Source organism: Molothrus aeneus, chromosome 3, assembly GCF_037042795.1.
Source record: "Molothrus aeneus isolate 106 chromosome 3, BPBGC_Maene_1.0, whole genome shotgun sequence".
Lineage (NCBI taxonomy): Eukaryota > Metazoa > Chordata > Aves > Passeriformes > Icteridae > Molothrus > Molothrus aeneus.
Window position 1 is genome coordinate 77,254,141 of NC_089648.1, and position 23,767 is coordinate 77,277,907.

Here is a 23,767-nt window from a genome sequence, read left to right on the forward strand (position 1 = left end):
GCAATATGTGATGTAGATATACCCTGCAGATAACTGTGGATTTTCTGAAAGCTATATATTTTTATGCTATATATATTTTAACTATTAAGATTTCTTGAAAGCTTAACACATGTTAAATGGTTCTTTAACACTTAGTGAAAGAGGGCATGCAAATATGTCACAGTCTTTAAAGTAGACAGAGAACTGCTTGTGGAATCAGTTTACACAAAGTATTAGAAATATGTGCCTAAGGCTGAACATACATTAAACCACATTTCCCCTCATGATGAAAACAACCATGCTGGTTCTCAAAAAACACCCACATTTTGAACAAATAAAAGTCAGTAGTTTCTCCTGATTTCAAGAAATGCTATCCTCTGTCTATTAATCTAAAGTAGTCAATAATAGCCATTAGCTACAAACACAAAAGTGTCACCAGCACTGTGAACGGCTGCAAGTAACACCAGTGTGACATCCCTCAAAATACCAGTATCCAGGGGCACAGAAAAAAAGTGAAATAAAAATATTTCTTTGACCACAGATGTACTGAGGGCACAGAGCCATGGGGCAGACCACATGGAAGCACCTAGTTTGAGCACTCCATGGCATGTTAATTTTTCAAGCAAGAAAATATCCTATTTTCTATATTTCAGAAGCCTAATCCCTGTATTTTCTAGTCATCTTAAGTGATCCCATTAAAGTAGGCTTGATCAAAACCTTAGTGATTTATGCCTTTTATTATTTATCAAATAAGCTAAGGTCTCTTTTATGTCCTAAACTTAAATTAACAGAGATGATCTTATGATCTTACTGGAAGCTTTTGAAGAGAGAGATGAAGATGCAGAGTCATGGGAACGTGATCTTTCTCTTTTCATAGGACTTCTCTTTTCTGAAGTAGAACCTGTTTCATGAATGATAGTAAGGGAAAACAAAATCAAAATATAATTTAGGTAATCCTCTAAGTCACAGCTATATTGTCAAAATAAGGAGAAGTACAGAAGGGTTTGTGTGGGGTTTGTCCTCATCCTGACACTGTTTCCAGTATGGAGAGTATCTGTTCCCACCACAGAATATCGGATCAGCCTACAGTCTAATTTACCTGTGCTGAGCTGCAGTAGCTTCACAAAAATCAGTGCTGAACCAGGAGCTGGTAATATCTAGGCCTGTCTCAACCATGGTTTCTTTCCAACCCATGTCTTACATTCCCCACAATTCCAGTGTCAGGGAAACCAGGAGGCAACAAGCTCTGTTTTGTCAGTATGTTATAAAATTACCTCCTGCCCCACACAGTTTTAGGGCCAGATTATATCTCAGCTTTTGGTGATGAAAATCCTCAGGTGGATGGCCATCATTCACTTGAGATTCCTAGCTCAGGCTCCTAAGTTAAAATGCTTGTTTCTGTACAGTGTTAACGTGGTAAACTGAGCCATAAGCACTGCCATCAGCAAACTTAGACTGTAAGCCTATCTCACATGCTCTGAACTGGACTCTGGATGATCACACCATACTTCATGGACTAGGAGAGCAGCCTTAGACATCACAGGAGCCCATTTGACTCATATCACATACAATCTCAGCATACTTCAACTAAATGGACAGAACTGCTCATTGCAAGGAGTACCAATCACATCTGAAGCAGGCATCTCTTGAACACACTTTGAGTATGACCTCAGGCATTTCATTCCTCTATGAAGAGTCCATATTGGATTAAAGAAAGTATTTTTGTTCAGCTTGTTCTGCTGTCATTTTCAGTGAGTAAGAACTTCCTAGGTGAACTTGGAAGGTAATTGGGTTTCTTCCTCCTCATAGTATAAAAAAGAAATGAAGGCAAGTTGTTTGAGATTTAAATACTTTACAGGGATAAAAATCCTTTGTTTTCCATAGGCACAATAGATAGTAAAGAAAAGTGTAAAGAACTAATAAATAACTGATAATGTCCATCAATTATAACTCAAAAAAACGGGTAAATTATTGTTGGGTTTTACATACTTGTATGTTCTCAATTGGTTTCTTAAGATATTATGAATTCACCAACTCTACACTGTTAATTTGAATTCATGAGCATTTGCAAGGAGAACTCAGAAGTTTCTATGTTGAGATATATTTTCTATCCATACTATTTAACACCTTACAAGGTAGGGACTACTCAGCTGTTTCCTTGAAAGGAATCTTTATCACTGACATCATTGTAAGGATAGGTTCAGTAGCACCAGGAACAGTTTAGTTGGAGCTGCCACTGAGGGTAGGGACGCAGTCACTGCTGCTGCTGCTTCTCAGACAGCAAATCTCACCCTTCCCTGCTGAGGAGGGAGATGCACAGGGTCCTCTGAACAGTGTCACCTGGTGCTCCTACTCGAGCTCCACTTTGTGGCTGTCAGAACACACAGGGCAAAGGAGGAACACAGGAGGGAGCCAGAAAACAGAGAGATAACAGATACAGCAGTAGAACTGCAAGAAGTTAAAATGCATCAGCAGCAGGCGAGGAAACAGAGGTTCAATGAGATGAAACAAAACTAAGGAGCAGAGCTCACTCAGTAAGACTAAAGTGAGAAAACCTCACCCTTACATTGCTGCTTTTGCTAATCATTTTCACTCATTTTACAGCTTCTTTTATTACCAGTAATAAAAAATACCTTCTGTTGCTATTTCTTCATCTTCATTGTCAGTACTGCTTAGTTTCTCTGGGTCACTTTCTAACACATCATTCACAACTGGTTTCTCTGTGTGAATTTCTGAGCTCACAAAGTATGCTGCCAAACCAAGTTCTTGCTCCAGGCTTGTCCGTACCAAAGAAGATGAATTTATTAAACGCAGGTCACAGTATCTCAGTGATCTGGAGAGAAACAGGAGAAGCTACTGTGAAAACTCACTGTACTCTACTGCCTTGTCTCTTTAAGAAACACAGCCAAAGGGGAATTTTTTCACAATTTGCTTCAATGAGGGATGAGATAGAAGACAATATTTTGTGCTTAATAAGCTTACCACTGTGGTGCATACACTTTTCTTTCTCTTAACCCAATTACACAACTTAATTTACTGCACTGAACATTAGCATCAGCGTAAGAAAAAGAATAATCATTTGGATTCTAAACCTAACACCCACAGAATAGGATTCAGTTGAACATACAAAAGCATGTAGTGCCCCAGGGCATCCTGTCTCACTTCCAGCTGCCATTCCAGAAGGCACTCCACACATCCTGGGGCACACATACAACCATCATCAGCAGATTTCTCAGCTACCCTAAAGAAACCTAAGCAGCTATACTTCTTTTCTTTAACATACCCATTCTCTCCTCTAAATTGGGATAACTCATAATATTTTTGAAGCTATTTATGTCTTTGTATAAACAGAAGTTTATTATCAATAATATGGGGTTGCATTTATGATATAAAAACTGCCCCAAAAATGGCAAAGAAACACATCGACACTGAAATCTGTTCTCCTCTCACACAAGTAATCACACAGTTAATCTTTAAGTATTTGATAAGCAATGGATAAAACACTGCCACTGAGAAAAGAGTGGATCTTCTTACCGTGGCAAAGACTCCCCTTGTGGATCCATCCCACTAAAAATCAAGATGCAAGGCAAACCTTCCAATTCCAAATAGGTCTGTGGCCTCCAATTTACATCTTCAATTTTCTGCCAGATCTGTACAAGGTAGAGAAACCCTGTTGGATATATCTATATGTTGGACTTATCTGTAACTATATAATAGTTTTTATATATACATATATATATTTTAGATATATCTATATCAAATAAAAAGACAGAAAGACATTCTTTATCATCCATTATAATAACCCACTTGTACAGTGGAAGAGAAGCCACACTGCAGAGCCCAATTCAAAACAGATAGCTCTCACAGTTTCTAGAGCATTACAGGCAGCAGTCTGCCTGCTGTTAGTCTGAGCACATTGGGACAGTATGTTCCAGCCTGCATAGACAGCACTGAGACCAGGGCATATGGCAAATATGGCGCAATGGAGAGTAAAGCTGAGCAGGAGTTTTGGGGGAGAGAAGAGAATACAGAGGCTTCTTGAGGCAGATAATATATGGATGTCTGAATCCAAGGAAGAAACTAAGCTAGAAATGAGACTTTTTCACCTTAGAGGAACAAGAGAAAGCTGGAAGTGTTCAACACACACCACTGTCCCTATTTACAGCCCTCTGGAGTCTCCCACTCTCCCCTAAAGCTATCAGTTTTCCTGGTATCTTTATGAGAAATCTTACAAGTCCATATATTGTTTGACTGCTCAGCCTCAGGCTGTATTGCTTTACTCACCAGTCAGTCCTTTCTGCTGTGAGACTGATCTACAGATAAGAAGCATCTATGGTATGATCAACAGTACAACAACTCACCTCTGACATCTGCTCATGTTCCCCTCTATACATGTCAGAGAACATAATCAGGATGTGACTCAGAACTAATTCTGATTTTTCAGAGTAAGTGATGCCTAATTAATAGCAGAATGAGATCAGCATTAGGCTCTGGATCTCAAATGACTTAATCAAAAAATTGGATCAAACAGAGTAAACAGTATAACATATATAGATATTACAACATTCTCGAGGAAATACATTTTTGCTTTGGTGATCAGAAGATGGTAATTTTAGGAAGAGCAAAGGACACTTTTTTTTTTAAACAGATGACTCATGATTCTGGACTTAAAGGATATAAATTAATCCATAAACCAAGACATGATTCAGAAAGCATAAAATCCCAAACTGTGAACACCAGAGTGCTCTAGGATCCTTAACTACCATCACTGATCAAGTAAATCGGTCTTCCTGTCCCCTGCTGGTGACAAGAATAATTTAACTCAATTTAAATCAACTAGTCACTGATTAAAATCTTTTTGCACTGTGATGTTTTTGTGAGAAAATTCAGCTAAATCTGAACATTTTACTTGTCTTTTTAATGTATATCTCACAGTCCCTTTAGATAAAAGCATTTCAGCTGTTTCTGAGGGTTGCTACTGGAAGTCAAGTGCTAATTGTATTAGTTAATACTTCACTGAGCATTAACCATAGGCAGGACAGGAAAGGTGTCATAGACAGTATGTGTAAAAGGTAAAAGTCATGCTCCTCATTGCAGTTTTTGGTTTTACTTTAGGACTCCACACTTCAGTTTATGGCCATATCTGTCACCAGTAAAGTCTGCCCACCTACCCATCTAAGGAAGCTTCCCAGCACATGCCATTCTGCAATTTACCTTCAATTGTTCCACAAAGTGCTTCCCAATGGTGATTCCAGAATTAGGATTTCCCAGGATTATTTCAAAGTTATCTTCAAGGGCTAGTCTTTCCCTTACATTATACAGACGTTCATATGCCACTGCAGCCAGAGGGATACATGGAATTCTCAACACGACCATGAGGCCATGGCCACTAGGACATTGTCTTGAAGAGTTTATTAGATTTTGGGTGATTTCCAGAGTTTCAACTGAGGTGTAATTCTTCATCTGAGAAAGACCACACACTGCCATCATAGCTGCAGAGTAGTGTTGGATGAGGACAAAAGTCCTTATCACTGCACTGTGTAATCTTGGGAACCTGAAATAAATGGTGAATTAAAGAGTATTAAAGGGTGATGTGAAAAAGCTATTTTTTACAAAATATAGTAAACTCAGGATTTTCTCCTGTAACGAATCCTTTGTATCTACTGTACAACAGAATCTCATCAATTGCAGTTGTAGAGTATTTGCAAGGCATCATTTCACAATCAGAACTGATGTTGTCTCATCATTTCTCTTCACAAAAGTTTACAAGCAAGTAGTCCAGTAAAGTTACATCACTTTAGTTTATCAATACCTTACTGCTGTTACAAAATTTATCACACAATATTAGCGGAGGCACTCACTAATATCATCAAACAAAATTACATTTTCTTATCAATAAGAATAGTATTCTTCATTGTGTGCCATTCTCAAGGGGCAGAGAGAGATTGGGTGTTTCTCTTGTTTTCTTACTGAAGCCCTGAACCAATTTACTCTTGTGTTCAAGAGGACTGAATATGTAGGCAGCAACCAGTGAGCACTCCAACTTCCCAAGGCCAGCTACACCCTATCTCAATCCCCAGTTTATGGAAAGGTGATCCATGGATATCCAATAGCTTCTTGTGTTCTGATTTTCACAGAAATGAAACCCAGGTGCACAGTAAAGAGTGCTTGCTATGGCTTGCTCAGAATTGTTACTATGGCTTGCTGTGAAGATTTTATTTCTGATTTATGTGTACCTGCCACAGTGATATATCTAACTTCTCTTTGTGTTCCAAGTGCAGTATACTCAAAATCAAAATCAGCCAGGGCCAGCAAGTGATAATATTGGACAAAAGTAATAACACATTTAAAATTATGTGATGATACAATTTTAGATTATTACAATATAGAGGAGTTACAGGTCACAACAAGAACACATTGTAAATGGGGCTAAGCAGTGTGCATGCTCATAGTAAGAGACAGCCTCAACTGATGACACTGCAAGCCCAGTATATACTAAATACATTGGAGAAATTAGAACAGGTGAAACGCCTTGCATATGTAAATGATGTGTAAGACAGAGAGAAGTAAAATAAATAAATAAATAAAATGATCTTCTAGCTAATAACTCAAGGCCCTAAAAAGGACTTCCTAAGTTTCCCATGTTAAACAAAGGAGGGCCCCATACCTCTTTCCCAAAGCCATGACCATTGCTTCAAAAGAGCTGTCGTACCGAAGCAGTGGAATGCTATGTCCAGAGAGGGTGGACTCAATGAATTCTGACAGTCCAAAGTATTTCTTGTTTTCATGGTATAAATCTACACCCTAGAGCAAATGAAGCAATAAAAATACAAGGATAAAGTCTATAAATAATTAATTTATGAGTGATTAACCATTGGTATCTTGATATACTTACAATCACATTCTCTAATAAACATACATCTACTCAGACATATTAAAACAAGAAGAGAAAGAAACAGAATTAGCTATTTTGAGAGAATGAAAATTTGACCCAATTTTTCCTCATTTCTTTCTCTCTCCCCATAAATCCATACACACAGACAGACCAGCTATATAGACTAAATATGCATATATATGAAGAAAATCCATGTATGTACATATATGTATGCAGTAATGCAATAGAGACAGAACTGAAGATGATTTCCATTTATGTAGCTCAAAAATATTTAGCAGAGCTACTAAAGTTTATGGAAAATATAAAAGGAATGAAGAAAAAGAAAGCTAGAAAGGATAAAAAAGGAAAAATGAACTTGCCACAGACTGAACAGGATGTCATGCAAACTTCACTCTTGTTTACAAAAATCATGGGGACTTCACTGTTTTATTAAGGACATAAATGGAAAATAACTCATGAAAAGCTCAGAAAAGCATCTCAAAGCATCCATCTTACATTGCTGTATGAAGAAGGCCAGTGGATCTCATTGTAAGGGCTGATATGAGTGTGCTGTGTCTGCAGCGCGTAGGGGAAGGAAGTCACATGGAGGGTCACAATATTTGGTGCCTCTTTCACCTCCCTGCAGTTCAACAGTCTATCAACAAGTCCTGTCGACAGCTCTGTTTGAGGATAAAGACTATGCATAGCACTGCAAAAAAAGAAACCCAAAACTCTCCAAAGTGATCAGCAAAAGGGAATATTTGTGTCTGTGTAATAGCTTAAACCTGGATGTGAAATCAAAGTTAAAGGAATTTAGGGCTCTTCTTTTACCCTGAAATTGTTGCAGAGAAGAAAATGCAAATTATTTCATTGCAAGTAAAAATTTTGGTGAGTCTGATAAGCTCTCTAACTAGCAAATTACCAATCCCTTGCAGCTACCAGAATATGGGAGATAAAGTAGGAAAGGAAGCTAACATGGAAGTTACCAATAGACACATAGTCCTGTAGTAACTTTGATTGTTAGTGCTGCCCTTAACAAGGGATAATTCTAACCTACAAAATCAAGATAGAAAAGTACAGATTATAGAAAAAGAGAAAAAATGAATATTTATTCTTAGAGCAAATCACAGTATCACAGAATACTGACAGTCAATTCCTTGCTCCTGAGCAAAATTTCAGCCCAAATTAATGCTACTGAATTTTTGGCATTCACCTGCCTATGTATCTTTATTAGACAGAAAACAGGGTTGAGCAGCAACACAGGTACTTCTCTACCACTCAAGGAATAAATGAATAAATGCCTCAAAGGCTGGGACAGCTGTAAAAGTCCATGTAAGTTCCTAAGACAGGGGAGCTGAAGAGGAAACCCTCAGATGCAGTTTCATTGAAAGTCATCATTGTTAACCAGTGTAAAAGACAAGACCTCACTTCATTCACAAGCAAGATTCTAGTGTTTGGTTTCAGAAACACTACCACAATCTCAAAGTTGGAATATGTTGGTGTTTCTGGAGTTCAGAATGTTTTCCAACCTCCCCAAGAGTCTCAGAACCAGACAGCAAAAGCAGCCCCACTTGTCAGCAGGCAGGTTGTTGAGAATTTATGGAAACAGAGCTTTGCGAGGGAAGAGGGAAGCAATGAGTTACGTGAGTGAGCTGATGGGAAACTTGGTAAACACTGGACAAGAACCTTTCTCTTTCCCTCAGAACTCTACCTGGCATCACTAAGAATCCACAGAAGCTTTCAATTCTTACAAGTCACTGATTTTGGATAGAAAAGAACTGCAAAACTTTTAGTCAGTTAAAAAAATAGGCAGTAGTGTTGGCTCACTAGTTTTCTACTCACTGGGTTGAGGTTTTGCAAATTTTACAGCCCAGAGGACAGTAACAGAGGATCAGGAGCTCTGTGTACTTTCACTGAACAAAGGACAAACAGCCAAAAAAAATAATAGCTGTGCTGAAAGTAGATAAGAATGTGGAGCAAAAAAGCTGAAATGTTCCACTGAGGCACAATATAATAAGCAGGGTAAGACTAAATCATGAAGGACCTTAAATAATGTTTATTCAATGCATGGGGAAGCAGAGTTAGCAGAAAGTTGCAAACAAAAATGAAGGGAGGGATAAATCTGAAAACTAATCTTGAGATATAATGCAGATAATAATAATTTCTCTAAAAACAAGTTACAGTTTTCTTACCTCATTAGATCCCAGTGTGCATGATCATGGATTAGGACAAACAGTGTGTGTGGATTCTGCATAGAGTTTTGTAAAAAGATTTTGAATTTAATTTGGGCTTCTGCATCTAGTTTCATAACATACTGTTCCACTCTCTGCTTTGTAAGGTGTTCCTTTTCTAATCCAAGTTCTAATAATATACCTAAAAGAACAGAACAAGTGTCAGTATTTCTGGATATGGCTACATCTAAGGATGTTGTGTAAATCTAAAATAAAGCTAATTAATGAGCACCTGAGTGCCAGAGATGAAACAAAGTCTGTTGGTAAGTCACTTCGGAGGGTGGAACACAAATCAAGAAATCAATTTTCTCGAAGGAACCCAAATCAAGATTTTGAGTGCTGGAGTCAGCAATTGAGCAAATATGAGACAGCAATTTCTGAGCCACTGCTAGCTGGAATGGACGAATTTCATGTCGTTCAATCTCATAACCTGGAAAAAGGCAAAATTCTGTTTAGATATATGCCCAAAGTCTAATCTAATGTAAAATGTTAAGAGTCTGGCAAAGAATAACTGATCTACTCTTTAAAGTATTTTGCTTATTTACAGGAGTTCATTTATGAAAATCTATAGAGAATAAGCAAAGAAATCTTTCTGCATTTGGACATACTGGTCCTGTAAAGTGTCAGAGACCTAAAAGTGAATTTAAACAATAGCATTCTGCTACCAAAGAAGTACAACTTACAGCTTCAACCACTGTAACACCCAGTGGAATGAAGCAGAACATCCATCAGTGTAAATCTGAATATTGCAAGACATGAGTTGCTGTTTGCCTCAGGACCTTTTCCTTCTGGGCTCTGCCCAGAGGGATCTAACTGTGCACCCAGAACTTGGTGTCCAGTGCCCTACTCTGTTACCTCTTTAGAACATCCTCCCCACTTACTTGTACACACAGCTGTTCCAGCTCCATTCACTGCTGTTGGTTTATTCACTGAAGCAGAAAGTGATGAAGAGATGTGCCCTTGGTTTTCTTGATAAAATTTTTCCAACAAAAGATCAATGTCACCCTCTGTCAAATGGAAGGGACAGTGGAATAAACATCCATGTTAAAAAGAGCTGCATTTCATATTGATTTTGTTTTGTAGATCTTAAAACCTTTATATATATATATTTGCTAGCGATCCTGCCCTTGGCTTATTGGCTGTTTTATACAGGAACCCTCTTGTTATTTTCTATTGCATCTCTTTTTACAGAGTATCACTAGTAAAATGAAAACCAGACCAGAGAATGACAAATCCTCTCTGCTGACCAGCTAGGACATTTATGGAATGTGGTAGAAAACTAACATTAAGGCCTTGATGCAAACCAGCAACAATGACATAAAACTGGCTTAGTTTATGTTCAGACCATGGATCCATACTGTTCATTAACAAGGATTACAAGGAAATTGAGAAAAATCTGATAAACATTTTTAAAACTAACATTTTTGAGAGACAGAAAGAAAAATAATTTCTAATACAGCCAAAAGAAAAACACGAGTCAATGCTGAAGCAAGCAAGGTGTATTTTATTGAAGTATTGAATATCTGCAAACATACCCATTTCTATAGAGCAAGGGCCTTACTTAAAAGATGAAAGCTATGCAGAGAGTACAATATGCCTGACCCAGGCACACAGCTTGATCTATCCCCAGGTATTTTCTCAGCAGCTGAAAAGATGTTTGAGCATGTTTGCAGTGAGCTCAGAAAGGCAGGGCCTGTCCTGTGCAGAGCAGTCCAGTGAATATGGTGGCAACTATTTTTAGGATGCTCATTTACTTGTTCTGCTACACAACAGCTGAACAATAACAACTAAACAATAATATTGCTAAACAATAGCAGCTGCAGAGAACTCTATATCTCTCTGCGGTTCTCTGCTTTTGAGAACCATACTTTGAAGATACTAAGATAAACAATACATAACTACAAGATGATTTAAGGAAAATGAGATTCCCTTAAGTGACCACTCAAAATATCATGACACATTCAGAAGGGTTCTTGTGATCTATTTAACAACATGATGAGAATGGCAAAGAAGACTGTGACATCTCATTAATCCTGACAAATATGCTGCATTTGCCCTAGTTGTGATTTAACCTTCCACACAGCTTGATCTATGCCCACATAATCCTGCCTGTTGTAATTCTCAGTACACTCACTTAAAAAATGATCCAGTCTCTCTGCAATTTTCCTCTCTGTCCCAGGCATCACAATCAGGTTTAAAGTATGGTATGTTGAAGGGGCAAATCCCACCTTTCATAAAATAGCTCTGATCTATTCTGCTCTAAATGCTTAGGGTAAAAGAATTTATACATTCATATGCATATGGAATTACATAATGTAAGGATGGATTTGCATAGCTAAGAATAATATGCTCAGCTGTTTGCTGGCCTATTTTTATGAAACCAATGGATTTTAGAAACTGACACTTTCAGGAGGAATTTCAATTCAACTGTACTTTCACAACTTTTTTTTTTTCCCCTGCATTTTTCATGTATTTCTAATAGTGTCTTCCTTCTGGTAAGGAAATGAGCACAGGTGTTTTCTCATATTTAGAAGTTTCAGGGATTTGGAAACAAGCCTCTTTACAATTTGTTAGGTACCTGGGCAGAGTGTGCTAAAGAAGGACCCCAGAGTTTCCACCTTCCCTGTGACCAGCTGATAGTTAACTTCTTTCTGGTAGTCTGAAGGACTGAGCATGCTCTCAGACAGAACTCTTGCCTGATATTTTCCTAAAAGACAAAAAAAAAAAAAGAAAAAAAAAAAGGAATTTTGAAAACTCTTCAAACTAGTTAAGAATGTTCTTCTAAGTCATAATATAAATACTCTACAACTAAATGTAAATGAATACCACACATACAAAAATGGCAGAGATAAGTCTTTATGAGTCTTTTATATCTCCAACACATATATGCACCAGACACATGTAAAATAGATTCATGTTTTACAATTCTTTGTATTTAATTCCCAGTTTGGAAAGTATTCATTGATACAGGATATAAAAAAGACTAAATAATATTGAAAGGAATTGCCAACTATCTTACAATCACATTGAATCTTTGAATGGCCATTCAGATAATTTATTTAATTGTGAGCAGGTTGTTGAAGGGAATGACATTGAAAGACCATCTTTTAGAAGCTAAGGAAAGGTTCCCTGCAGTAATATTGCACAGAGCAGGAGAGCTTTATGCACTGTGTGTGCTGGAACTCACTATTTCTTGTTTGCAGCCTTGTTGGCTGAGATGCTTTGGTGAAAAAATGGGCAACACAGGCAGAAGGTGGCTGGGGAAAGACCCAGCTGTGCAGGGTCAGCTTGGCTTCATCAAAGACCATGACTGGTTGGCCAAAGCTCTGCTTTGTGAGGCAACTCACTGGAACTCCAACCAAACCCCTCAAGTGCTGAACTGCTCTGGCTTGCAAGGAGATAGATCCTTGGGATATTACCTGTTATCACAATGCAGGAGTCAATGGCTCGGTTCCTACTGGCACATATGATCACCACATAGTTTGTCTTTGTTAACTTTCCTTCCATGAGGAGCTTAAACATTTCAGAAAGCCCTTCTGCCAGGGAGTAGCTGCACTCAATGATATGGACACTGTCATTGCAGGAGCTGGCTGCCAGCCCTGCCAGCCAGGGCAGCTGGGCTGAGGTCACCGGGGTGATGGGGCTGGGCAGCTGGGGGAAGGGCTGGGGAACAGCCTGCTGGTACTGACGGATTTCACACAGGTGCGACTCCCGCCAGGAGCGCATGAATATCTGCTCCAAATCCTCAATCAAGGGGACCTGGTCTGCAGCTAAAAAAAATAAAATAATAAGAGGGAAAGATTATGAAACAATTAAACAGAACAGTTGAGTTAAAAACTTATTTTCAAAAAAAAAGCTTCAGATTTCCGCATGCATGACTCTGTTGCCTTTTGCAGATGTAAAGCAAATTTTTCATTTTGAAACGCCTTTGTGATACTCATAAAGCTGCCCTAATTTGAACCTGAGTACCAGTAATTAGAAATATTTAAGAGGTTGAGTGCTGCCTGTCTCAGCACACTTCTAAACCACAGATTGTCTGCAAGAACTTTAATTTTCATTGCTGAGGTCCCAGATGCAGAAAATAAACTTTGTATATTTATAACTCAATCTGTCTGGCCTTCAAAATATAGCCACTTCATTTTGTTCCAAAACCATGAATGAAATAGTTTAATATTATATTATCAAAAACTCATATTTAGTACTGGTCTGCCCTAATATTCCCCTTATAATTTGCCTGCATGTAATACATTCAAGTAGTCTGCCTGGATGTAGAACAATCTTACCTAGTTGAACAAGGTAGTAGACAGTCAGTAACAGCTGCATTTCCTCAGAAATAGGCTGTATTGTGGATGCACCATATTGTTCATATGCTCTAGATAAAGACTGTGAATTTCTGTAACAGGTATACAGCAAAGGACTCACTATCACATCATTAATGTTCCCACAGAGATATGGAAAGTTTCCATGACCTACAAAATAAATGCATGTACACATTACATTAATTTTGTCACTTTTCATATGTACATTAAACAGTTTTAATAGTCACACCTTTAAATGGATACTGTTTAGGAGTGGGATACATTTTTACATCTCTTGCAAAAAATAGAGGCCTTGTTGTGAGGTTGAGGGATTTACCTTTAAAAATAACTGGTTTTGCTTTACAGATTTTCAGCAAGTTGTCAGGAACTGAGACTGGTTCTCCCGAGCCCACCATTGGAGAGGAGGCTGGTCCCACCAAAGCAGAATGTGGTAAAGATGACAGGCTTCCTCCATCTGAGATTTTAGACAAATTATTTCTGGAGTTAGGTCTGGTAAGGATTTCCTCAAAGAGAAGTTATCCAGCATCATCTCACACCCACATCCGCTATCAGCATTAACTGCTTTTTGTGGCTCCATCAAGCAGCTCATGACCTGTTACTACAACCCACACTGTTATGCTCAGTGTCTTGGAGGACTAATCATGTCATTGCAACACTGGACAACACATATGCATCTAAAGATTTTGAAATGTTTATAAATAAACAGTTCCAGGTATGAATGCATAAATAGAGAGATCTATGGGATATTGTGTAGTTGTGATTACATGTATAGCTATGATTTGTGAGTTCTATGTGATATATTTAGTTTCACTCATTCTAAACAGTTTTTATTGCTATAAGAAGAAAGAAAAACACATGATTCAATATTTGCTCAGGCATAACTTCTTTATAGTAATTTTAATATAAAAAATAGTACATTAAAAGAAAATATTTTGGGGAAGCTGGGTTTATTTCACTGCATGTCACTCTTGTCTGTGGCTGGACTATACAATCCAAGTGCCACAAATATTGTGACAAATAATTAAAACAATGAATGGTACAATTATTATGTACCTGAGTTATTATACTAATTTCATTATTCCAAAGGCATTTTGGTGTCTAAAAATGGACCCAGGTATTGGTTGGGATTTGTTAATGACTCCGTGATTAGAACCTAAGGAGAGTTAGGCTCAGAGCCTCAAAATCAATGGAAATAAAGCATCAAGGTGAGCACAGAGAAATCTCTCATATGAATCTGCATGTGTCTTTAAAATAATGCCTCTTTCCCCCCATTATTTTCTGAATAATGAGACAAAATCATTACTTTGGATATAGCTTACCATTTTTAATTCTGTTTGAAGCCTGTGGATTGAGCTGCAAGTTCCAAGTTTCAGTGGATGATGGAGATTCTGGTGACCAACCTTTATGGCGCTTTTTTGGAGGCCCTGAATTTGTTAATGTGCCTAAATGTTTCAGAGAAATATTAGAATAAAATGTATACAGGTTTGTGCATGGTAATTCAATATATTTTGAGAAACTGAATGTATTCAATGAGTATGGTAGTAGAAAAGATCAAGTCTATGAATATAATAATTTTGTGTGGTTTATTTTACTTTGTTTTGTCCTGATGAAATTTCTTGGAAATTTCTGGTGCAGAGAACTCCTTATTATCCAGATTTTCCTTATCTTATACCAATGCTTTCTCTCTACTAAGAAAAATACATTATAAGTACAGTAAGAGACATACTAAGAATACTTAAAAGTATTAATGTTTTGAAGTCAAGACTGTGGACATTTTGCTCCTTTTATTTCTGAACACATGACACAGTGTTACATGTAACTTACTAAAAAATAATGTTCCCAAGGGTTTCAGAGTAATAGTAATAAACATCTGAGTTATTTTCAACAATTTTCCCATTTACAGGATTTTTGCCACTTCTTGCTGATTCCTCTTTGGTTTTTTGTTATTCCATATTAACTCCTATCAAACTACTTCTACACCTTCCTCCTACTGATAAATACCTTCAATTTTTTTTTTCTGTGAAAGCAATTTTCTCACAGTTTCTCTAGGAGATCCTGATGACTAACTTCTTTAATTTTCTTTCATCATTTTCTTGAGTCTCCTTGTGCACTCCTGCAAACTCCTAGAATGATAAGCCTCCACTAACACCAAGTATTTCCAATTATTTCGAGTCAGTGGTCCTCCAGGAATTGCTCAGAAACTTGCAGGATTGAGCAATTTCTGGTTTTGGACATGACCAAACCAAGGTCATAGCACTGCTTCACCCTGCCAAGGCTGTACCTCCTGGCAGAACAATTAGTCCCACATAAAATGCGAGGCAACATAAGAATTTAATATAAAAAGTGTGGGTTTAATTTTGAAAAATGTATTAAAACTAAAGATAAACCCGAGGCCTTCAGATCTAGAAGAAGATGGTTCTCTTGCAGACCCTCAGACACAGATTTCCAGTGACTTTGTCCCTGACGCTTTTGCCACACGAGGGCAGCCTTTGGCCATTTTGCTGCTCATCCTTTCACTTGGTTTCCTGGCATTGCCTGGGACAAGGTCACAAGATACTTAGAGCAATACAAAGGATTTTTTATTTGACAGTGCTGTGCTCTTTCGTGAAGATATGTTGATATGTGAAATAAATCCTTCTGAAATGAATTAGCAATAATGTGCTGCTGCATGGAAAAAAGAGATTAAGAGCCTGAATGGGCAGAGAAGGAGAATTTGTCTGTGATGCCAGCAGGGAAACTTGGGAAGACTTATCCTAAAATAGAGCTATAGTTTGATTCTAGCCACAGTGAAAACTAACTTTCTTCCTTATACAAGCCAGTGACACAGTTTGGGACAGAAAACAATTAACAAAAATCCTAATAATAATGCTATAGTGAGGACAATTTATTGAATTTGGAGCTGGTTGACAAAGTCTAGCTCTCCATCCCAAGGTGAACTGCAACAGTTCAATAGGAACTGCAATAAGAATCATCTTATGAGTGATTACTTATAAAAATTCCTTAATTCCCTTCACAGAATCTGTTGGTGAAATCGATGCAAATAGATACATTCCTTAGGAACCTGGATTCAGAATCTGGTCTGTGTCTCTATTAAAATAATGAACTGTAAATATGAGGAAAACATCCAGCTAATATTATGAACTGTAACAAAACTGTGGCTGAAAACATCTAAAGAATTTTTTCCCCTGGAAATTAATACAGAAAATGGTATTGTGGTCAGAAAGGACTTGGAAGGGAATGGCAATTTCTATTCATTCAGGAAATTAAAATCATGATATAATTTGTTCAATGCTTCTGTTATACACATAGAGTTTAGGGTGATTAAACAACAAATCCATACAAATACCTAAAACTGAAGGTCTTGTCAGAGCAGACAGGTTATTTTTCATCAACTGTTGTTTAGGTGATTCCTTGCCATTATAAACTGCTGAGCTGAATGCAGCTGTTGAAGGGATGTGATCTACGGCTGCAGCTGACAAGGAAAAAACCCAAAGTGTTCACATTAAACATTTCTAGGTCAAGATCCTCAGTTGATATAACAAACCAATCATTTCATCATTTACTTAAATAGAGCCATTGGGATCTGCTCAAGAGTGAATACAATGCTGAATGAAACAATCCACTTCTGACCTCCCACTCCCAATTAAGTGCCTGGGCAAAATCTGACTCTTCAATTAAATGCATATGTCCGAAGCTGCAACTTCTTTGCATGACCCTGGCTCTTACATAAAGTTTACTCAAGAACCAGGCAAAGGAGACATGTTTAAAATTTACTAAGCCTCCATCCCAATGTTTCTCTAAGATTTTTTGAACTATGCTGCATTAAAAAAAAATAAAGAAAAAAGGGGGAGGCATTCTCAAACCTAATATGTTTGTAATTAATGTAGCTTTTTTTGTAAAATATGAGAAAAAAAAAAAGGCAATCTGTTATCATAAAGAGATTGATGATTTTTTTCTGGAAGGGCACCAGTATTTCAGATCACAACCATTTAACAGGCTTCTATCTCACACAGAGAATAAAGAATATAACCACTACAGATGCCCTGCTTAGCTCCACTATGTAAAAACCCAGGAAAAACCTGTAATAGTCACAAGACACTAAAGAGCTGTTTTCATTATAAGAAGCTCAGAGGGATGACTCTAGCTACTGTCATCTATCATATTTCATTTATGTCAAGTTAATGGAAAAGTAAAGGTCAGAAAAAAAATTTTTAATACAAAGAAAGTTACAGATACTAACCATTAGTTTGTTTTTTAATATTAAAGTTACTTTTCTCAGCAGAAGAAAAAATTCACAAGCTTTTAAGCTGATGCCCATATACTGTCTGTTTTGAAAAGGATTCTAGTCATAGCATAAAATAGACTGGATCAGACAAAAACAGCTAAAATTACACTGGATCCTGTAACAGTTGTCATCTGTGACCAGACAAGTGGCAGCTGGAAAAACATTTCAGAAATAAAGGCTTTTTTAAACATTTTGGTTTGGTTCAACTGTGAGTAAACTGCAGAATACCTATTTACTACTTGCTAACCTTTTTTACATAAACCTGATGTGAGAAAATGAACAGCAAGAAGCCTTCAAGGAATAATTGCTTTCTTTGTTTGTAATAGATCTCTAATTCTATTCAACTTGTTTTATTAGGCAATGTGCTCACTTGTTTGTTTGTCTTTGCTTTCATACAAGTACAAGTACCCAAATACACCAAGCACAGAAGAGTTAAGTGGAAGTGGAACCCCGGCGTGTTTTCCTTCCAAGAGGTACCTGTTTGCTGAGTCCCAGCTGGAGCACTGGGATTTGCAGGTGGGAGAGGCTCACTGGAGGTGCTTCCTGAGAGGCCTGAGCTTTCTGGAAATTGGAACAAGGTGCTTGAGCAGGTACTGGTTGAAGACTGCCGGCCTCTGAACTCTTAACAAAAAAAAAAAAAAAACTTTCTTTATCTTTCTGATAATTTCACACATGAACTGCTTAGAGGCTACAGCACTTGGAATGACAGACCATCTTCAGACATGCCAGGCTCATATTGGGTCAGACAATGGCTTTTACAGCTGCTCCAGCAGTCACCTGGCTTTAGGGAGTCTTTCAAAGGATCTCTCTTAGGCTTTACACAGACACCAGACCCCATAATAGCTAAGCTTGGGTGATGAAAACCAGAGCTCGAGGAAGACAGCTTCATTATCTTACCTGCCCCTTTCCAGCAGATTACAGATCCTTTGGTCAGAGCTCCCTGTGCATTCCTGACCAGATAATACTTTAAGTGTTTCTGTTTCTTGGGCTGAGTGGTCAGTTTAAGATTAATGTGATTTGAGAATTCTGTAAAGTAGCAGAAACCCTTCTTGCCACAGCCAACGCAATTGCCAGAGAAGCCTGATAAAATAAACAATATACATAATCCAATGAGATATGTGGGTCACTATTAATAACATTCAAACATGACTCTTTCCAGAGGAAAGGCTGTATTTAGGTTTGGGGTTTTTGGTTGGTTTTTTTTCACAGAATGAAATTTTTATTACCATTTTCCTCAAAAAAAGTATTTGCACTTTGTACAGAAAGTGTATTGTACTTCAGATAACAGACTGCAAAAACACAGCCACACATTTAAAAAACAAATAAAATGGGTCATATTTTTCATTTTCTCCCATAGAAAAATATCACAGTTCCTATTTATTACCTATCTGTGATAAGTGTCTGACTGAAGAGCTCTGAGTCAATTGCTTAACCCCAGCCATATTCAGCACCACAGTACGTACATGCTTCACTTCTCTTTCAGTTTTCACTGACATATCATTCAATTTCACTGAATTTCACTTCACTCAATTCAATGAAACATGCAATTAAGTCTCAAGAAATTAAGTATATTTAACCTACTATATTTAGATAAATCTAAACATATTGAAGTATCAAGTTCCTACTACAGACACGGTTTTAGAGAGGAGAAACTACTAAAGCATTCCTGGGCTATTAATTTAAAATAGCTTTGTCAAATTATGGTTGAACTGTGTCAGCACTTCACAGCAGTTGAAACTATTTATGATTACAGGAACAAAGTGTCTGCAACTTTATAGACACAACAGAGACACAGTCCTTCCCCGTAAAGCTTTTTGTACTCAGGCTTGATGGGGCATTTCCAGGGATACTGCCATTTCCTCTCATTCTGAGATACACAGCCTGGGCCTCAACAAGGGGCTCATGTGCTGATGTCATTAGCATCGGAAATAAAGGGCATTGCTCCCACAGCTGCCTTAAGATTCTTCTTTCTTTTGTCCATTTTACAAAGTATTTCTTAAGATATTTTCATCTTCATCAGACTAATGCAACTATCTGAAAATACTTATTATTATTATTATTATTATCATCCTATACTGAGCAATTAAAAGATAATCTTCCCCATGGAAATTTTCTCTCTGTTCCCTACACATGACCTGAAGTATGACCTTTTCTTTAATTTTAATCATATGTAATGTACATTTTTATGTGTAATAACAGGAATTGAGAAGGGTCTATTCAGGGTCTATTCCTCCATCTAAGCATTCCTTTCTATTCAGTGAATTGAAACATGGTAAAATGTATTACACATAAGGTGGACAATACCATTGTCCAAGAAAAAACTGGAATAAAGGATCAATAATATGGTAAATCAAATTAAGAGACATTTATGAAATTTATTATTTCCATCACATATCTCAAACAATTAAATTTACAAACTAATGGTCAATGCTTTTTACTTTTTGTAAAGTACAAACACTGAAACATAATTCCCTGTAAACACCTGTTGTTTGGTTTTCAACCCGAGCACTTTCATTAGTTTTCAAAAGGTTCAGAAGAATTTATTAAAAACTAAAGTTGATGTGGAGATTGGTCTGGTATCCATGGGAACAAGTGCTAACAACCATTGAAAGCTGCCTATTATCTCTCTGATCCTAGTCAGTAGGATGATAAAAGTCATTGTGACTCATAAAATCAGGACAAGTCATGACTCTGCAGAATCCTCTGTGTTATATCAGTCAGCACAAAAGCATCTGTCTAACATCACAGAGCTTTGAGTAGCTGCAATAAAAGCAACAACAAAAGGAAACAAAATTAGAACGGATGTGGCAAAAGCTGTAGAGTTTGCATGCATTTTATGCCGATTAAGAAATCATCAAAAATGTTTTTGCTGGTAAATGAAGACTTCCCATCTATTTAGCAGCACACAGAGCATCACAGCAGCAGCACTGCAATTTTTGCCTGGTGGCCACCTGCAAGATGGAGCATGTTTTCAAATTTACTCTTTATTTTTTTCCAAAAGTACGCTTTTCCAGGTTTTACCATTTTGCTGGCAGTGTCTTGACAAAGCAACTTGACAAAGCCATATATTGAAGTATTTGTTCAATCCAAGTTGGACAGCAGACAGAAAATCTTGTCATTTGGACTTCAGATTTTCAGATCACTTCTGTAAATTACATCTGCCCAAACCAGATTTAGCAGTAACTTTTACCTGAAAAAAACCTTTTGCCCTTATCACCTATTCTTAACTCTGCAGCATCTACTGGAAAATTAGTTTACACTCTATATAGCATAAGGTGAGGCTAGTAAAGATTAAACAGATCTAAATTGACCACTTGTTTTGAAAAGCCCTTGGAGGACATTTTAAAAGTTTATTTTTTAATTTTCCTTTAAGTTAAATTGTCAACTTCCACATCTAGTTTCTCCAGCCCTCTGAGTGTGACTCAGTCCTTTCTTGTAAGCTCTTGCCAACATCCTTTTCCATCCATTCCCTGTGACTGACACTCCTTGGTGACAGCCATTGCTTCATTAATGCAGCTCAGCCCTGAAACCACAGATAGAACACAGCATGCTCTTATAGTTCCAGTGCAATAAGATGCTGTTCAGTCATTTCTCATTGCAGGGCTCTGCCACCCCTGCTCAGAGCATTTTATGTGGCAGATTGAGTAACACTGAGAACCCAAACATTTCATCATCCTCCTCTGAATGCCCTGTTCATGCCATGGCCCAAGGCAGCAGCTGACAGAGGGGACAGCTTGTTTCATAAACAAGCTGCATTAAATATTCTTCCATACATTACAGAGAGCACAAAGGTCAGGGGACTTGGGTCAGCCATAAGGTGACCCAATATATCTATGTCATGGGATTGATTTCACAAGAGAATTAGAAATCAATGCCTGGAGTTTAGGGGCTAAAAGCCTTTCACCTTTCGGTCATTGGTTCATACTGAGCTCGGCTCAGTTGTGACTAAAGGCTGCTCCCCTCTGAAGTTTGTTTAATCAGAAGGTGTTTGATTGCATCTGTGATTTGTCATATGCATTTGCTTGAATTTGCTCACATCACAATAATCAATTGTCCATAATTTAAAAAGCTCTTCCACAGCAGGGACCTTGTGCTCTGAAGAAGGACCTTGGACCAAAAGGTTATGAAACCTGACCCACCTTCTCACTGATAAAATGGTTCCTTTGGATCAACAGTGAGCTTGTGTAGGGATAAAGAGAGGAGTTCAGAATGGAAGGACACCCACTTGATATTTCATAGTCAAATCTTTCATAAAGTAGTAGAAAATTTTCTTTTTCTTTTAAATGAGTAATAGGCTTTTAATTAGCATTAATATTTTGCTGGAAAGTTTGCAGCTTGTTTAAACAAAGAATGATTGTATTTTCAGCTTTTCACCACAAGTATTTCTTCTTTTCAGTTCTATTCATAGAAAAAGGCAGTCAAACACTGACAATGCTTGATGGTTTTCCCACCTACTCAGGACCACTCAATTTGAAGACTGAAGTCCTAAGTTTAAAAAATGAATAAAATCAATATGGTCAGGGCAGAGAGCTCCATTGTATGGCAACTCAGTACTGCTACAAAAGCCCAACAGATCATTGCATATTTATAAGAAGCAGTCACAGTATTTTATACTACAATGTTTTCCTCTTACATACAGCTTACAATGCAAGCAAACTAATCTTTTCCTCTGTCCTTCTGACCTCAGGGTCCTACAGAAAAAAAAGAAAACAACAACATTTCTTGTTTCCTGATAGGAAAGTAGGCAGCTGTTTGGTCTTTTGGAAGATGATAGGTGAATAGCTGCTTTGTTTATAATGAGAGACACCCCTGAATAGCAAGAGCTAGGAAAAAAAAAAAAAAACCAAAAGAAGAGAAAAACTAGTTTTGGGAGTGATACATGTTTGCTGCTTTAATTAGGAAATAATAAATATCTCACTATCACAGATCACTTCCTCCATCTAAGCATTCCTTTAGACTGCAAAGAACCCAAGAAACAGCTTCCTAAAGGCAAAAACCTGCATCTGTTTTGCAAAGCAGTTAAATCTGCGATCTAACATGATTAACAGAATCAGATGAGGAACATGCCTAGAGACATTTTCCTTATCAAAAATATATTTTTTTCCAGAAACTGCTGAGGTTGTCTTCCTATGGAATAATACATCAACTGTAAAAACTAAAAAACAAAACAACCTCCAATAGAAATGACTTTCAAATCACAAGCACATCTGCCTTGATTCATGGGACAACTTGGTAGCATTATCAATAAAATGGCACATGCCTCAGAGGAATATCAACATTCCCAAATGGGAACAAGATATAAAGTCAAAATCTGGCCCTGAAATTACTGAGACATTTCCTGCTTTCTTCAGGTCTTTTTGTACAATCCACAGGCAGCTTCACAAACACATGCAGCAGACCATAAGAAACCAGGAAACTATTGGGTGAATCATTGGTGTCTTCTCTCTTTATATAAACTCTTTTGAAAAAAGTCAACAGTACTGAGGAACAGCTGCCTTACAAAAATACAGTATATTAAGAGGAAAAACATGAATTAGGTAAAAAAAAACAGTGAGGCTGAAGGGTTACAAATGCTGTGTCTGTATCACCAACAAGCCTTGCTAAAAGTGTGGGATATATACTCTGACTCATGACAGCTAATTTCAATTCAAAATGAATCCAATTCAATTTCCCTCTAAGCTTACAAAGGCTTGAAGGGACCACTTTCCATGCTGTTTCAAAAGGCCAATATGTTTGACAGAACTCAGAATACCAAAAATAAGGCTTCTATGCTGTCTTGAAAAGCAAGACACTTAATTGTTTCCCTTCTTCATATGGTGTGTTTTCAATTTAAATCTACTGCCAGACAGAGATCACTGTGCTACATTTGGAGATTATTTAGAGCAATGATGGTTCTGGCTTATATCCCACTATGTGTCCAAAACCATCAGACTACTCATGTCTACTTCTAATTTTACTTCCCCTGATTTGACTTGCACTGGGATATGAAAACCTGAATCAAGCAATCATTTCTATCCACAGTATGACCTATTGTACAAAGAGTATACTATCTCATGCTAGCATGACATTATTTTTTTAT

At 37.4% G+C, this 23,767-nt stretch overlaps 1 protein-coding gene across 1 annotated transcript in view; it reads right to left on the minus strand.

Moving 5' to 3' along the window:
* GREB1 (growth regulating estrogen receptor binding 1) overlaps positions 1 to 23,767 on the minus strand; it is an 87,342-nt gene that overhangs the window by 24,169 nt on the left and 39,406 nt on the right. Inside the window, exons 5-21 of the mRNA XM_066547204.1 lie at positions 18,586 to 18,768; positions 18,166 to 18,309; positions 16,750 to 16,875; positions 14,723 to 14,845; positions 13,720 to 13,857; positions 13,368 to 13,553; positions 12,504 to 12,854; positions 11,663 to 11,791; positions 9,966 to 10,091; positions 9,317 to 9,514; positions 9,046 to 9,226; positions 7,370 to 7,562; positions 6,647 to 6,783; positions 5,194 to 5,533; positions 3,514 to 3,629; positions 2,613 to 2,812; positions 791 to 880 (exon numbers count right to left, since the gene is read on the minus strand). Of these exons, the coding sequence (XP_066403301.1) occupies positions 791 to 880; positions 2,613 to 2,812; positions 3,514 to 3,629; positions 5,194 to 5,533; positions 6,647 to 6,783; positions 7,370 to 7,562; positions 9,046 to 9,226; positions 9,317 to 9,514; positions 9,966 to 10,091; positions 11,663 to 11,791; positions 12,504 to 12,854; positions 13,368 to 13,553; positions 13,720 to 13,857; positions 14,723 to 14,845; positions 16,750 to 16,875; positions 18,166 to 18,309; positions 18,586 to 18,768 (2,961 nt within the window). The remainder of the gene's footprint in view (positions 1 to 790; positions 881 to 2,612; positions 2,813 to 3,513; positions 3,630 to 5,193; positions 5,534 to 6,646; positions 6,784 to 7,369; positions 7,563 to 9,045; positions 9,227 to 9,316; positions 9,515 to 9,965; positions 10,092 to 11,662; positions 11,792 to 12,503; positions 12,855 to 13,367; positions 13,554 to 13,719; positions 13,858 to 14,722; positions 14,846 to 16,749; positions 16,876 to 18,165; positions 18,310 to 18,585; positions 18,769 to 23,767) is intronic.